The following is a 14208-nucleotide window of genomic DNA, read 5'->3' as shown; positions in this document are numbered from 1 at the left end:
ACCGCTTTCTGTGGTGGGGTCCATTGGAGCTTTGAATCTTAGTCATTCTTAGGTTCATGGCATAAAATGTTCTCTTCAAATGGATGGACGGTGTGGATACAAAACATACATCATGGTGGGGCCCACGGAACTTGGTAACGTAGATTCAGTAGCTACTCAACCCGTCAGCGGCCAATCCGCGACCCCATCCTTTTTTCTTTTTTTTTATCAAAATCTAGTACCGCGCACACCACCAAGCTGTGTGTTGACGTCACCAAGTTCTGTGGGTCCCATCATAAGCTATGTGTTATATCCAGACCGTTCGTCCATTTGGCAAGCTCTTCTTAAGGCTTGAGCCGAAAAATAAGACAGATCCAAAGATCAATTGGACCACAATGCAAACAGCAGTGGTAGATTGAACGTCTACGATTGAAACCCTTTTGGTGGTCACGGAAGTTTTGGATAATATAATATTTATTTTTCCTCTTCATCCAGGTCCGTGTCACCTAATTAACAGATTGGATGGAAAATAAACATTATGGTGGGCCCTTCGAATATATTAATGGTGAGAATCAGTCCCCCACTACTATTTGCGGTGTGGTCCACTTGAGCTTTGGATATGACTCATTTTTGGGTTCATGATCTAAAATGATCTCTCCAAATGCATGAACGGTGTAGATATAATAAATACATTATTGTGGGGCCATGTAACTTTGAAATATTTGTACAACTTGCCCCAAGGAGTGTCGGCAGAGTACTAGGATTTCCTGCCAAAGCCTTCCTGCGCTTGAAACCTTAGTGGGGCCTGTCATTGATGTTTGTGAGGAATCCACTCCATCCATCCGTTTTGTGAGATCATTTTAGGACATTAAATAAAAAATGAGTAGGATCTAATACTCAAGTGTGCCAAAAATGTGAGGATTGAACATCCACACTTGAAATATTCGTGGGGGCACATAAGTTTTGAATCAGACTAATATTTGTATTTTCAATTCATCCATGTAGGAATAACGTTATGAACGGTATGGATGGCATGTTAACATCATTGTCAACCCAGGGAGGTTTCAACGGTAAGGAATTTTCCTACCCACCTTTTCCTTTAGTGTGGCCCACTGTAGTCTTGGATTCTGTTCATTTTTGCTCTCAAGTGCTAAAATGATCTCAAAAAATGAATGGACGAGGTGGATTTCTTATAAACATCACAGTGGGCCCCACCTAAGTTTTGAGCGAAGGAACATGGCAGGAAATTTACATACGACCAACGCCCCACCCTAGTATGGTGGGAAGTGGATCCCTTAATGAGGGGTGTACTTTGTAAACTTTATGGGCGCACTATAATTCATGTATTTTATCCACTCCGTCCATCCATTTTACCAGATAAATTTATGGTTTGAATGAAGAGAAAAAACTACTATTAGCTTGATCCAAAACTTTTGTGGCCCATTAATGGTCAATCACCATTGTTTCCTATGGTATGGTCTACCTAATTATTGGATCTGTTTTATTTTTTGGATAATGTCTTGAAATGATATGGAAAAATGGATGGACGGGGTTGATACTAAATATAGTTGTCTTATTTCAATCGGACAACGCATAGCTTAGGACCCTATACAAAGGAAATCTATTATGTACACTTCTTTTTTGAAACTTTATGAATTAAAAGTGTGTATTAAGGGCCTTTTTAACAATCCCCAAAGTTTCATTAAAAAATTCAACCATTTTCCTAATGTTTCCCCATGTTTCCCAAAAAGTGCGATAAACTATGCGATACAAACGATATATCCCGTGCGATAACCGATACGTATCTGTATCCCAAGGGTGCGATACATTGTGCGATACCGATATTTCGAACACTGAGTTCATCAAGTTGAAGTCACCCTTTACTAGCTCCCAAAATACCCGAAAGAAAGCCATTTGGCCCTGGGGCCATATCACCACCAATGGCAACCACTACTGCCTTCATTTCCTCCTTAAAGAAAAGGTTTTTTAGGAAGCACAATCTCCTCTTTCAAAAGATGATTGAAAGGCGGATTATCTAGACGTGGGTGCACGCCTGCACCCATTTCTTGCCCATAAGGAAATCCTTATAAAATTTAACAATGACATCACACTTGCGACTTTTCCTCAATTTTAACCCCATCCACCACAATGCTGCTAATATTATTCCTAGCCTAGGCATTAACAATGTCATGAAAAAAAATTGTGTTCTTATCCCCCTCTTTAAGCCAAATCACTCTAGACTGTTGCTACCATTTGATCTCCTCTTCCTTCAACATATTCCTGTATCCGAGGGGTAATTTATCTCTTGTGGACTTCTCCTCCTACGCCAACTCCATTCCTCATTGTCCAAAGCTTGAGTATCATGAAGGATGGATTTTGACTTTGCCTCTTGGTTTCCAAGCATCTCCTAAAAAAATATCGATTTTTCCTTTAAGAAGTTTTGAGTTTCTAGAATAAATGAAGCTAGCATGTCCATCAACCTCGAATGAAGACCACTATTCCTTTATCAGAGCCCCTTCACTTCTAACCACGACAATTCAAATCTGAACGATTGTGGGCCCAGTTATCCTCCACCTCTATGGCAACCAGGCAGTGATCAGAAATAGGCCTTAGGAGCCCTCTTTATTGCATTGAGGGAAATTTCTCCACCTAATTTGAAGATGGTAAAAACCGATCCAACTTCACCACCCTTTCTTGCCCATTTGTCCAGGTAAAATTCACATCCCCCATCGAGATATTCACCATCTTGTTTATGGAAACCGAGTCCGAGAACTCTCATACTTTGAGTGACATGACAACTATAAAGCTTCCTCCCTCTCGAAACACCCACCCACCCAATAACGTCAAAGCAAAGACTTATTATGAGACGAGTCCAATTCTGCCCAAAACTACGCACACTAACCTGGACTGTTTGGATTGTAGACCGAAGTGAACACCCATTTGAAACCCAACGTCACATCCCTTAGCAACACCGAGATAGAGAACAGGTTGCATCACCTATCCTTCTTGACCTAAACTTTGGAATCCCAGATAACCACAATACCACCAGTTAAACCTACTACATTGAGAGCCCCCTATCTTGAACCTTGCACCCCAAACAGAGTCCACAGTCTTCTAATCGAACGACTATAGCTTGGTTTCTTGAAGAGTGACTGACTAGCTACACCTTGAACCGCTTGCACAAATCCCTGAATTGAATCCCCTTCTATGAACAACCTATGCCCCTCATGCTCCAATTGATTAGCTTCATCGGATCACCACTCCATCCCTTCTGCCCTTTCTCCCACTCTTGGGAGAAACCCCCACTCAATAATTTACGGAGGACACTAGACCTTCAAGCTCTTGTCTCCCCTTAGATGGTTTGATGACCTGCTTGTGATGGTTGACCTGAGACTTTTGAGTTCCCTTCTCCTCCACGAATTGGAATAGAGCAGTAAGGTCTTCTTTACAATCCCCAAATGGGACACCAACTAGCTTGTCGACGTGTTTGATTGCCTCCTTGATCCATTGCGTACTCCAAGCCATAGACAAGTGACCTCCTTTCGTCCTTCGTGGAGGAGCAATTGCACATAACGTTTGACTTCTGCCACTACCTAATTATACTCTTGCCCTAGAGTCCACCTGCAGAGGGGTGATGTCTAGAGCTTCGAATAGTTGCTTGTCATCGGGCCACATCTCCTGCTATGTTGAAACATAAGACATTTTACCCTCTTGAGAATCATTGTAGCATTGACATGCCATTAGCTTTGCTTGACCTTCCAAGACAACTTCAAACGACACACCTAACCCTACACCATTGTCTGAAGAAGAGAAACCTCGTTCAGAAGCCAAAGCTTGTTGCCTTCGAGCAGGAACGAGGGAGAATTGGGGTTGACACTCACTAGAGGCAATGCCAAAGCATGCTCTTCCTCTCCGTAGCTAGTCTTCTCACTAGTAGTTGAGAGGAGAGGAGACGAACCAACAACATGGCCTGAGGAAGGAGGTCTTCTTGCATGTGAGAGGAGTAAATAGATCTACTACCCATGAATTGCTGTGACAGAACTCTAGAATGGCGAGCCCAAGCACGTGAGTTGAAGAAACATCACTGATGAAGTGAATAGGAGCACTTGGCACACCCGAGACCACCAGCTCACTATGTGTCTCTTACCCAATACACGTCACCCGTCTCGTCCACCTCTTCTCTACTACACCGCACCAACGAGACATGAGGCAACATCTTGATCCCAAGGTCACCCCCTCTCACTTGCAGTGAATGCATGGCCGTCTACTCCACCACGTCTCTGCCACCTCGACCATCTGGCAGGACGTGGTGACAACTCATGCTCTGCTGCTACCACCAACTCCGTCCATCGTACATGCTGATGGTCTCTTGTTAGAGGCCTTACTACGTGTCCACTCCTCCAGCGCCCTCTCCCCACCTACTTCTTGCGTACCAATTGACGCCTCACTTGTCGCTTGGACCACATTCGGCAGTCCAGAGTGTTCCTTCTTTCCTCTCCATGACAGCTTCTCCTGGCATCTACGAATCTACGGTACACTACCGCTACCACCATCCCCTCCTCACCTACCCAAATGCCTTACCTCAACCCCGGCCTTATCCTTCTCCACGACAGCTTCTCTTGGCATCTACGAATCTACTATACACTACCACTACTACCATCCCCTCCTCCTCACCTACCCAAATGGCTTACCTCAACCCTCGCCTTATCCTTCACCACTTGAACGAAGACCCCATCTCCTTGACAACAATGGGAATCCTCTCTAGTATTGACGGCTCTCTTCCACCTTACCCATATCCTGGTAACCTTGATCTCCTCACAAGCTTCCGTATTATGGTTGATGGCTACTTCCTCCCTAATATAAGACCACACTTCCGTGAATACCTCCAAGATCTAGAGCTCTAAAGGAAAGACCTTGGATTTGAAATTAGGCATCATCTCAATCTAACTTTGACCACCGAGCCTATCTGCAAATCAAAAGGATTGGACCATCTCCGAAAAGATAATCGGTGAGAATGATACTATCAAGGCTTGCTCGAGGCTACAATGTTATCAGTATCTCCGAGTTGCTGAGAAACTTGAGGACCATATAATCTTCCTTGAAACCACAGTTATTGGACAACCCCAGTGTCACCAAGCTCCATTAGAGCGTCTTCTAAGCATTCTCTATCACCTTCGGGTGAACCCTCACCACAGGATAGCCATGCGCCATTTCCCTCGAGGCTCAACTGGCCTTCACCATATTCGGGGTACCCCCATCCATGTAGCCATCTCCCATGGATGTCGAGAGATTAAGAGATTCCTCCACCACTGCTAGGGCTGAAAGTTGGGCAGGTTCAACTCGACCGACCCATGACTGATCCGACATTGAGTTGGGCTTGGGGAGGATGTATCGGGTTTGGTCTCAAGCTTGGGCTATATAAACACCAACCCGATAAAACTTGGCTTGGGCTCGGGTTGCTCAACCCAACCCGAACCCAATCGATATATATATGTTACTTCTAAATTATAATTGAGTGCGGATCGTCTTTGTTGAAGGCACAAGAAATTCCAGTGCCATTGGGTCTCATTGGTCCACATCATTTCCGATGACTCAAACTAACAAGATGTGACGGATTTCTCTCTCCCAAATAGATTGCGTGCTACACAACATGACTTTTAAAAGAGTAGTTGTCCTATATTTTAGCTTGTTTGTTTAGAAAAAAATGAAGTTCTTTACGGTAAATAACTACATATATAATTAATAAAATCATAGGTACAAAAAATAAGATGTGTATTGAAATATAGTAGACTAATGTAATAATGAAAATATTAGCATGTATCCACCCGACCAACCCGACCAACCCAACAGAGCCCACTTGGGTTGGGCTTGCGTTGAGAATTCCCAACCTGAGGTTGGGTTGGGTTGGGTTAGGGTTGCGGTAACCTTGGGTTGGGCTAGGGTTGAGCACCAACCCTACCTAACCCACCCAACTTTTAGCCCTAATCAAAACATCATTGAAAAGATTTTGGAGTTCCCTCCACTTATCTCCCTACTACAGACCTTAAGGTAATCCTTACTCGGTCTCTTCCTAGGAGCTACACTACTCTTCCCTTCTCTCCTAACCTCTTTCTTGATGGAGGCCCAATTAACCAACCTCCAGTCCATACTTTGCTCTTTGCACTGACAGTCTCTTCCCACCAAACTGACATCCATTCAACCTGCAACTGCACGACTCATCTCCTCTGGCCTCTCCATTCTCACAAAAGCATACCTGCACATTATCACTGCCCCCCTAATTCAAGGGATCACAACCTCTTTATCCTCCCCAAATCGACCAAAAACCATTTGGAATTTCAATTTCAATTGCTCCTCCGGGAAACTCTCTTGGTACAACATGGGCAACTCCGCAAAACACGTCTCAAACCACCAAAGGAACTCTTGAACGAATTCCCTTTCTAACAGACTGTTGACCATGCTCCTGTTCATTGCCGGCGTCGTTTGTCACTCTTGGCAACTTCGTTGACTTCTCCCCCCCAAATCCATTGTTCTAATTTTCACTCTTCTAATTGAAAGTGAGAGTTTTGGGGGGGGGGGGGGGGTGTGTGTGGATCTTTTGTTGGAAGGAAGAGTTGGCAGGTTTTGAATTCTGCATGGGATCGTTAAGTTGAGTGTAGCTGGTCAAAATTCTCTTCTTTGTTATGACAGAGAAGTGTATGCAAGGGCCCTAGAGACTACAAGGCCAAGGAACAATCCCTATCTTTGCTGCCTGTCATTCTTTCCATAGCGACGGCCGTTGCCTACTTCGCTGTGGAAAGAACCAAGCTCCTTGGATCATTTTGTCAAATGCATGCATGGGGAATAACGGCTGATGATCTCCTGGCCTAATTTATTGTTGATGTTGGTGATTTCTGCCCGTTGGAAGAGGGGAAGAGATGCTGCTATCATAACTATGGACAGCAGTTATGGTATGGGAATGGATATGGATATGAAATAATTGTACCTTCTTGGTTTATTGTGGTCAAAATGCTTGCTGCTGTATGGTCAGTTTCCATGTTTTAAGGTGCCTGAAATGCCATTGTTTGTACTAGGGCTGAAAGTCGGGTGGGTTGGTCCTCAACCCTAGCCCAACCCAAGCTTCCTATACCTCAATCCTAACCCAACCCAACCTCAGGTTGGGAATTCTCAACCCAAGCCCAACCCAAGTGGGCTCGGTCAGGTGGATATATGCTAACATTTTCGTTATTACATTAGTCCATTATATTTCAATACATGTCTTATTTTTTGTACATATGATTTTATTAATTATATATGTAATTATTTATCATAAAGAACTTCATTTTTTCTAAATAAACAAACTAAAATATAGGACAACTACTCCTTTAAAAGTTGTGTTGTGTAGCACGCAATCTATTTGGGAGAGATAAATACGGCATATCTTATTAGCTTGAGTCATCGGAAATGATGTGGATTAATGAGACTCGACGGCACTGAAATTTCATGTGCCTTCAACACAGACGATCCACACTCAATTATAATTTATAAGTAACTTATATATCGATCGAGTTCGGGTTGGTTCAGGCAACCCGAGACCTCAACCCGAGCCCAACCCAAGTTTTATTGAGTTGGTGTTTGTATAGCCCAAGCCCAAGACCGAACCCGATACATCTTGCCTGAGCCCAACCCAATGTCGGGTCGGTCATGGGCCGGTCGGGTTGAACCCGCTCGACTTTCAGCCCTAGTTTGTACTCTTTCTTTTCAAAGTCATAATATATAACAGACCTAAGCCACATATTTCTAGTATGGAATAGGCTTGTAACATTAACTTTTGAAGAAGATAGATTGATTTGGAGCTAATCTCCCAATGAGGATTTTTCAGTGAAATATGCCTAGGATAGTATCCGTTCTATATCTCTGGGTCACTCTTGGAGCCAGTGTTATCATAATTGTATGAATCATACGATTCATATCGTATCGTACGGGTGTACAATTTGAATTGCACATGCAAATCATACATCCCAAACAATCGTATGAATGGTATCAAATTGTATGAATCATACGATAATCGTAGATTACATAAATGGGCCCAAAAAGTACTTAAAAAATCATTTTAAAAAAAATCGAAATTTCTTATTTCTTTGTACCCTTTTGCTCATAAAACATGAAAAAGGCCTCCCCTATTAAATATATCTTCATTTAAAAAAAAATAATTTAGAGAGAGAGAGAGAGAGAGAGAGAGAGAGAGAGAGAGAGAGAGAGAGAGAGAGATTTGGGGATTTTGATATTCAAAAACCCCATAAAAAGAAGAAATCAAGATACTATTCACAATGGAATCGAATGCCATTTTTTCTAACATGATTCTACACTTAAGAAAGGTACAAAAGAACAAAATTATTAAAGGCAACAAAAGAAAACAAAGGAAAAAGATACGAATCCTTTAATATCATGATATGTATACCATATACATTTTCTCAATTGATAATATCATGATATGTATTACTTTTTTGGTAAATGTTGATGGGAAATGGATGATTAATGAGTTTTTAATCTTTTTTTATGTAGTTATATTTTTTCATTTGTTTTTTATATGTATATTTTTAAAATTAGTAAAAATCTTACTATTTATGATACGATTTGCAATATGATAATGATTTTGATAACATTGCTTGGAGCAAGTGATTTGGCGTAAATCCATCCCATTGATGGTTTCTGTGTTTCTGTAGAAAGTTTCGCATGGCTGTATCCCAGTTGTTGATGTGGTCCCCAAACGGTATCAATTTCATGTCAAAGTGCTGTTGCTGCATGGATAATCCTTGAATGGAAGGCATTAACATCTGTTTTGTAATAGTTAGTTGGCTTTTGAGATGTGGAGCTTTTTCAGTAATATTTTTAATATCAGAAAATTTCAGATTTTGTTCTATTCAGCAACAATTGAATTATTAGCACCAGAAGGCTTCTGCCCAAAATTGGGGGCAAGTTTTCCTTTGCCTAGCTTCCTCATTGTTTGGGAAATATAGAAGGCCCCTAAAAGGTGTAAATACACTGATCAGGTCTTGTTGAGTGGCAACATAATCCCTGATGTTATAAATTGGTTGAAAATGGCTACAACAGGCCAACATTTTTGAAGGAATGTTCATTTCTGCAAAATCTCGCTTTGGAATGTCTTCACATTAAGGCTCAGAATGTTATTAGGAAGTGCACTGTGGTATGGTCTACATCCAGCCATGACCTTTAAACTTAACGTTGGTGGATCTTTGAGAGGCAATCTTGGCCTGGTGGGTGGAGGACTTGTCCATGATTGGAATGGTTCATTTGTATTGGCCTTTTCTGATTGTTAATAAAACTTGTTCCAATACTTCAGCTGATTTCAGAGCTGTGGTGGCTGGTATTTGGTATTGCATTGGTCTCCATATTTCTCAGATCGTTGTGGAAATTGATTGTGTGGCAAGTGGAAGTTAGGGCTTGGGAGCTGGGTAGTGAAATTGAAGTGATGTAACTACTTGATGATTCGAGGATGGTTGCACTCTTACAGTCTATGATGAATCTTTAACCTAATCCTTTCATTCATGTTATATGATTCCATACAACTCTTGCACGATCTATTAATAGATGGGTTTTATTTTGTTTAGTTTTATTCTAAGTTCATCACTGAATTTTTTCATGGCTACAGGCAGGTGCTCTCGTGCATGTCTATACTGATGGAACTGTTTTAGTGACGCATGGGGGAGTTGAAATGGGACAAGGTCTTCACACAAAAATTGCTCAGATTGCTGCCTCATCTTTCAACATTCCTCTTAGTTCCATCTTCATATCAGAGACAAGTACCGATAAGGTGATTTCTGTTCCGAAGCAAACTGGTATAAACATCAAAGATGTGTGCATAGTTTATGTTGTTTTGATTTTAAGGTTTGGTTCATATGAATGTCAAGGAGACATGTTAGACATTTTGGAAATGAGAACATACTGCGTATATATTACTGATCCAAGTTGGGTATTTATGGAATACAATCAAGAACTGACTTCAATGCACTAGTTCCATGAGAACCACTGCAACACAAACCACAAGTAAGCCTAAACAAATGCCATTCTCATTTCTTGAATAAAAATTAAAGTCGAGGTGATATACTGTGACCCTTGGGACAAAAAGACCCTCAACTCTTTTGTATCTTTCAAATAGAAGAGCAATGCTCTCCACTCCCTCTGATGAAATGTTTGCAATGAACAGTGTAAAGTTTTCTGGAATTTGTAAATTTCTTCGTGTCTGATCCCTTTTCTTGTTGGTAAATTAAACAAAAGAGCAAGGTCCTCATCTTTAATAACTTCGTTTAACTGTTCTTTTCAAAAAAAAAAATAAAAATGTTTGTACCCTTCTCTTGGTTTTTGCACAAAGGAAGTGGTATTTTGTCCAATTTAATTAGTCAGAAAAATGAATTGATTTTTCCTTCATTAATGGTGTTTCCGTCCATCTGTAATCTTTGGTCAGTATGGTAACAGATCCATTCAGCGGGCATCTCTTTAGAATGCTGTTATTCTTCTGAATAAATAACAGTAATGGCTCGGGTCAATAAAACACTTGAGACTCCTCAAACACCTCTCAGAAACTTGTGATTGCACCATGGAATGCTAGAGCACTCCAACAAATATCCTGGATGTGTGAACTGCTATGCAGGGAAATGTGAACTACATGTTTTAAATCAATGTCTGTTGAACCTCTCCGTGTTAAACAACAGGATGAGGTGGCCTTTCAATAATATCTATATTGATGCTGTGACTTTTTTTTTTTTTTTTTCCCTTGGAAGTGGACTGAGTGATTTTTTCCCTTCTAGATCATAGATGATCCTACCACAGGGGCTTTGAGGTATGTATATTGCTGTCCCAGATATAAGATTCTGTAGAATTACTCTTTTGTTCAAGTGGCAATTTTGGGTTCTCCAGCTTATTATCTAACAGCAAGATCTCATCTTGTTGTATTTTGCACTTTATGTATATTTCTCAATTAGAAATCTCTCTCTCTCTCTCTCTCTCTCTCTCTCTCTCTCTCTTCTAGTGATGTGTTAAATATCCCTTATAATGTAGGTCCCCAATGCAACACCAACAGCAGCTTCTGCAAGTTCTGATATGTATGGTATGGCAGTTTTAGATGCCTGCGAGCAAATAAAGTCACGGATGGAGCCTATTGCTTCAAAATATAAGGATAAGTCTTTTGCTGAGGTAATTCTGCCACTATATTAATGTTCAATAGTATTGTATGTTACAATGATTTTCTTTGATATTCATATTGCCCGTTTCTTCTTACAGAATGTCAACTTCTGAACTCCTATATTTTGTAGAAATAGGGAAAAGAAGAGAGTATTTATTTTCCCCTCTAGAACGAATGCTTTATTTTATGATATCTTGATCATGAAGATAATCTTCTATTTACAAAGAGATAATTACCAAAACAAATCAAACCAAAAGACATCTAAATGGTAATAACTAAGAGATATACATCAACATGGTGTTCATCAGGGACACACAAGACTGTGTACACCATTAGGATGGTGCTCTGCATGTACAAACAGAGTTATGTACTCTAACACTCCCCTCAAGCTGGATCATGTACATCATGCATGCCTAGCTTGTTGATGGGTCTGTGGGCTGTGGGAGAGGCAGATTGCACTTTTGATGTGATGGGGACATCTCGTGCATACGTGCACACACGCCGCCTCACCTACGCACGTACGCACGGAGTAGGAGGGCCCCACCATCGATTTGTCTCGATGACGACGTCCAGGGAGGGCCTCCTACCTAAAAGATGAAGTTTGGTTCAAAAGATTGGGCCCGATAATCAAGAAAAGCCCGTCATGGGATCTCATGATCGTGACCCACTCGCCGGATTGATTTCATATTTTAGGTTTTGTTTATTGTTATTATTTAGAACATTGTGAACGCTTTAGATTTCTCTGTTTGGTTTTTATTTTAGTTTACTTCATCTCCAAGTAATAGGTTGCGCACATGGTGCGAGTTTTGGGGTATAGGATTTTCTCTATAAATAGGCACCCCTTGTAGTTCTTTTGATTCATTGAAGTTAATAAAAAAATTCATGCTTTATTTTTTTGCTCTCTTCGTGAGTTGTGTAAGAATTCAAAAGTGGGTGCGAAGCCCTCCCTTTTCGAAGGGCTAACTATCGTGGTGCGAAGCCACATCGATCCCGATTCACCCCCATCCTCCATTTTTTTTTTCTATCTACCCCCACCATCCGTACTTCGAATTCGTCCTTTTGTTGCATTAGATTTCTTTATTACAGCAGGTTTCCAGATTTCGGCCCGCAGGCGAGCTGAAACTTCGACGGAGCACCACGCACAAACCGTACATTGGATCGAGCTGAGATTTGGGAGTTTTGGAGACCATCCCTGGCCGACCAGGGCCAAGGTGGCCTTTTTCTGAATAGTGAGCCCCACACATGTGCGGCCGGGATCACACGCACGTCCATTTGGCCATTGTTGCTGTTCATACGCGGGATCGTCTTTTGGCTCAAGTTTTTATCCTCTTTAATCCTCTCATAGCCGTTTTTCATGAATCCTAGCCCCAGATTATGTTTTCCCCAAGTTATTTGCCAATTTTCTTACCCTAGGGTTCTCTGAATTGGAATTTCTGAATCCCTTGGATTAGGGACTGATTACTATGCATGCGTGGATGATTATTTCTTATCTTTGAGTATTGTTTGGTTCATAATTTTTATTGATCCAGCCCTATCATGTGTAGGCCTGGACCCGCATAGATTCCCCTTAATTGAATGTTTGGACTTTCATGTGGGATATGGAATTTGTGTAATTGTTTCTGAACTAACGTGATCTTAAGCCTGAAATCTCGCATATCATATTTAATTTTCATGTCCTGCATCATGATGCCTCCTGTGATGTGAACTGTCGGCACGTTTGGTGGCTACCGAAGGATCTAATGACGCTTTCGAAGGTTGGGATTTGAATCGTAGGCTCTTCCAATGGCACTGCGACACTTACGGTGGTGGAGATGTAAATCAATGTCTCTTCTGGTGGCTGAATAATGATTCGACAACAAATTGATGACGACATTGGTTCAGACTAGAAGCTCGAGAGATTTGAATTATAGTAGTCTTCTAATTATTTACCAATAATGATAGTGCTGAAGGGTTGGAAAGGGAGTGGGCCCTGTTGGATGACAACGAGTGTAGAGGGATGTACTAAAGATTGTCAAAAGACAAGAAAAATCAGCCAAGAGGCTCTGATACCATGTAGAATAGGGAAAAGAAGAGCAGAGAGTGTTTTTTTTTTTCTCCTCTAGAATCTTTTATTTATAATCATCTGATTACAAAAATATTCTTTTTGTGAAGAGATAATTACCAAACAAATCCAATAACAGAAAGAAACACACGCACACGCGAGTGTTAACTGCGAACTCGCACTTTCCGCCGGAGGGGTGGCTAACTTGGGTGGTGTCCACCCAGGTGTTAATGTAAAATCCACATCGACAATCAGGTGTGTCACAAAAATCAGCCCCATCAGTGATCCGTGTGGAACACATGATTGAAAAAGTGTATAGGTCAAAACTTGTTGTCCAAAAATTTTCCCTTGGTATGGCCCACCTGAATCACAGATGGTGTAAAAATCAAGGGTGGATGTCTTTGAAATAGCGTGGATTATCTAATACGATACCACAACACGCTGAAGCTTGCGGAGCTTAGAATTATGGCCAAGTCCTAGAATGGGGGTGAATAGGACCACTTAAATTATTCACCAATTAATTCGATTAAGTGATTTCTAGATCGTAAACTACAAATTATGCAATTATGTGAGCAAAATGGACTAAAAGGTGATATATGAAATATCAATTATGTGTGCAACAAATTAAGTGCTTAGCATACACTCTAATCATGCATCCATATGAATTAAACAAAATCAATCACAAGCAAGAACATAAATGCATCCACATAAACAATTACAGACACAATAATATATAGTGATTCGGTTGAGTACCTACTCCACTCTCGGTGGACGCACTCAAACTCAACTGTACCGGATTTCACTATCTCAATTGGTTTTCCATAGGTTCACCAAAAACCTTTACAATGGTTTTCAATAGGTTGACCGCTAACCTACACGTACACACCCGTATCAGTGGCGGTCCTACACAAGGACCTACATGTACACACCTGTGTCGGTGGACATGTGGCTCCCTTGGAGACTTAAAAGGTTTTCTATAGGCTAACCAATAACCTATGCGGTCCTACAG

At 41.2% G+C, this 14208-nt stretch overlaps 1 protein-coding gene across 8 annotated transcripts in view; it reads left to right on the top strand.

Annotated features, from left to right (window-relative positions):
* The window catches only part of LOC131221098 (xanthine dehydrogenase 1-like), a 62907-nt gene that overhangs the window by 37012 nt on the left and 11687 nt on the right, over positions 1-14208 (top strand). For 7 of the 8 annotated variants that reach the window (XM_058216231.1, XM_058216221.1, XM_058216212.1 and 4 more), the window contains 2 exons: positions 9629-9790; positions 11035-11169. In XM_058216231.1, coding sequence (XP_058072214.1) covers positions 9629-9790; positions 11035-11169 — 297 coding nt within the window. The remainder of the gene's footprint in view (positions 1-9628; positions 9791-11034; positions 11170-14208) is intronic. The other variant, XM_058216235.1, reaches the window with a different exon arrangement.

This window comes from Magnolia sinica, chromosome 1 (genome assembly GCF_029962835.1).
Source record: "Magnolia sinica isolate HGM2019 chromosome 1, MsV1, whole genome shotgun sequence".
In the NCBI taxonomy this organism is placed as follows: Eukaryota; Viridiplantae; Streptophyta; class Magnoliopsida; order Magnoliales; family Magnoliaceae; genus Magnolia; species Magnolia sinica.
The sequence above is the reverse complement of the archived record's forward strand: the minus strand, read 5'-3'. Positions and strand labels throughout refer to the sequence as shown.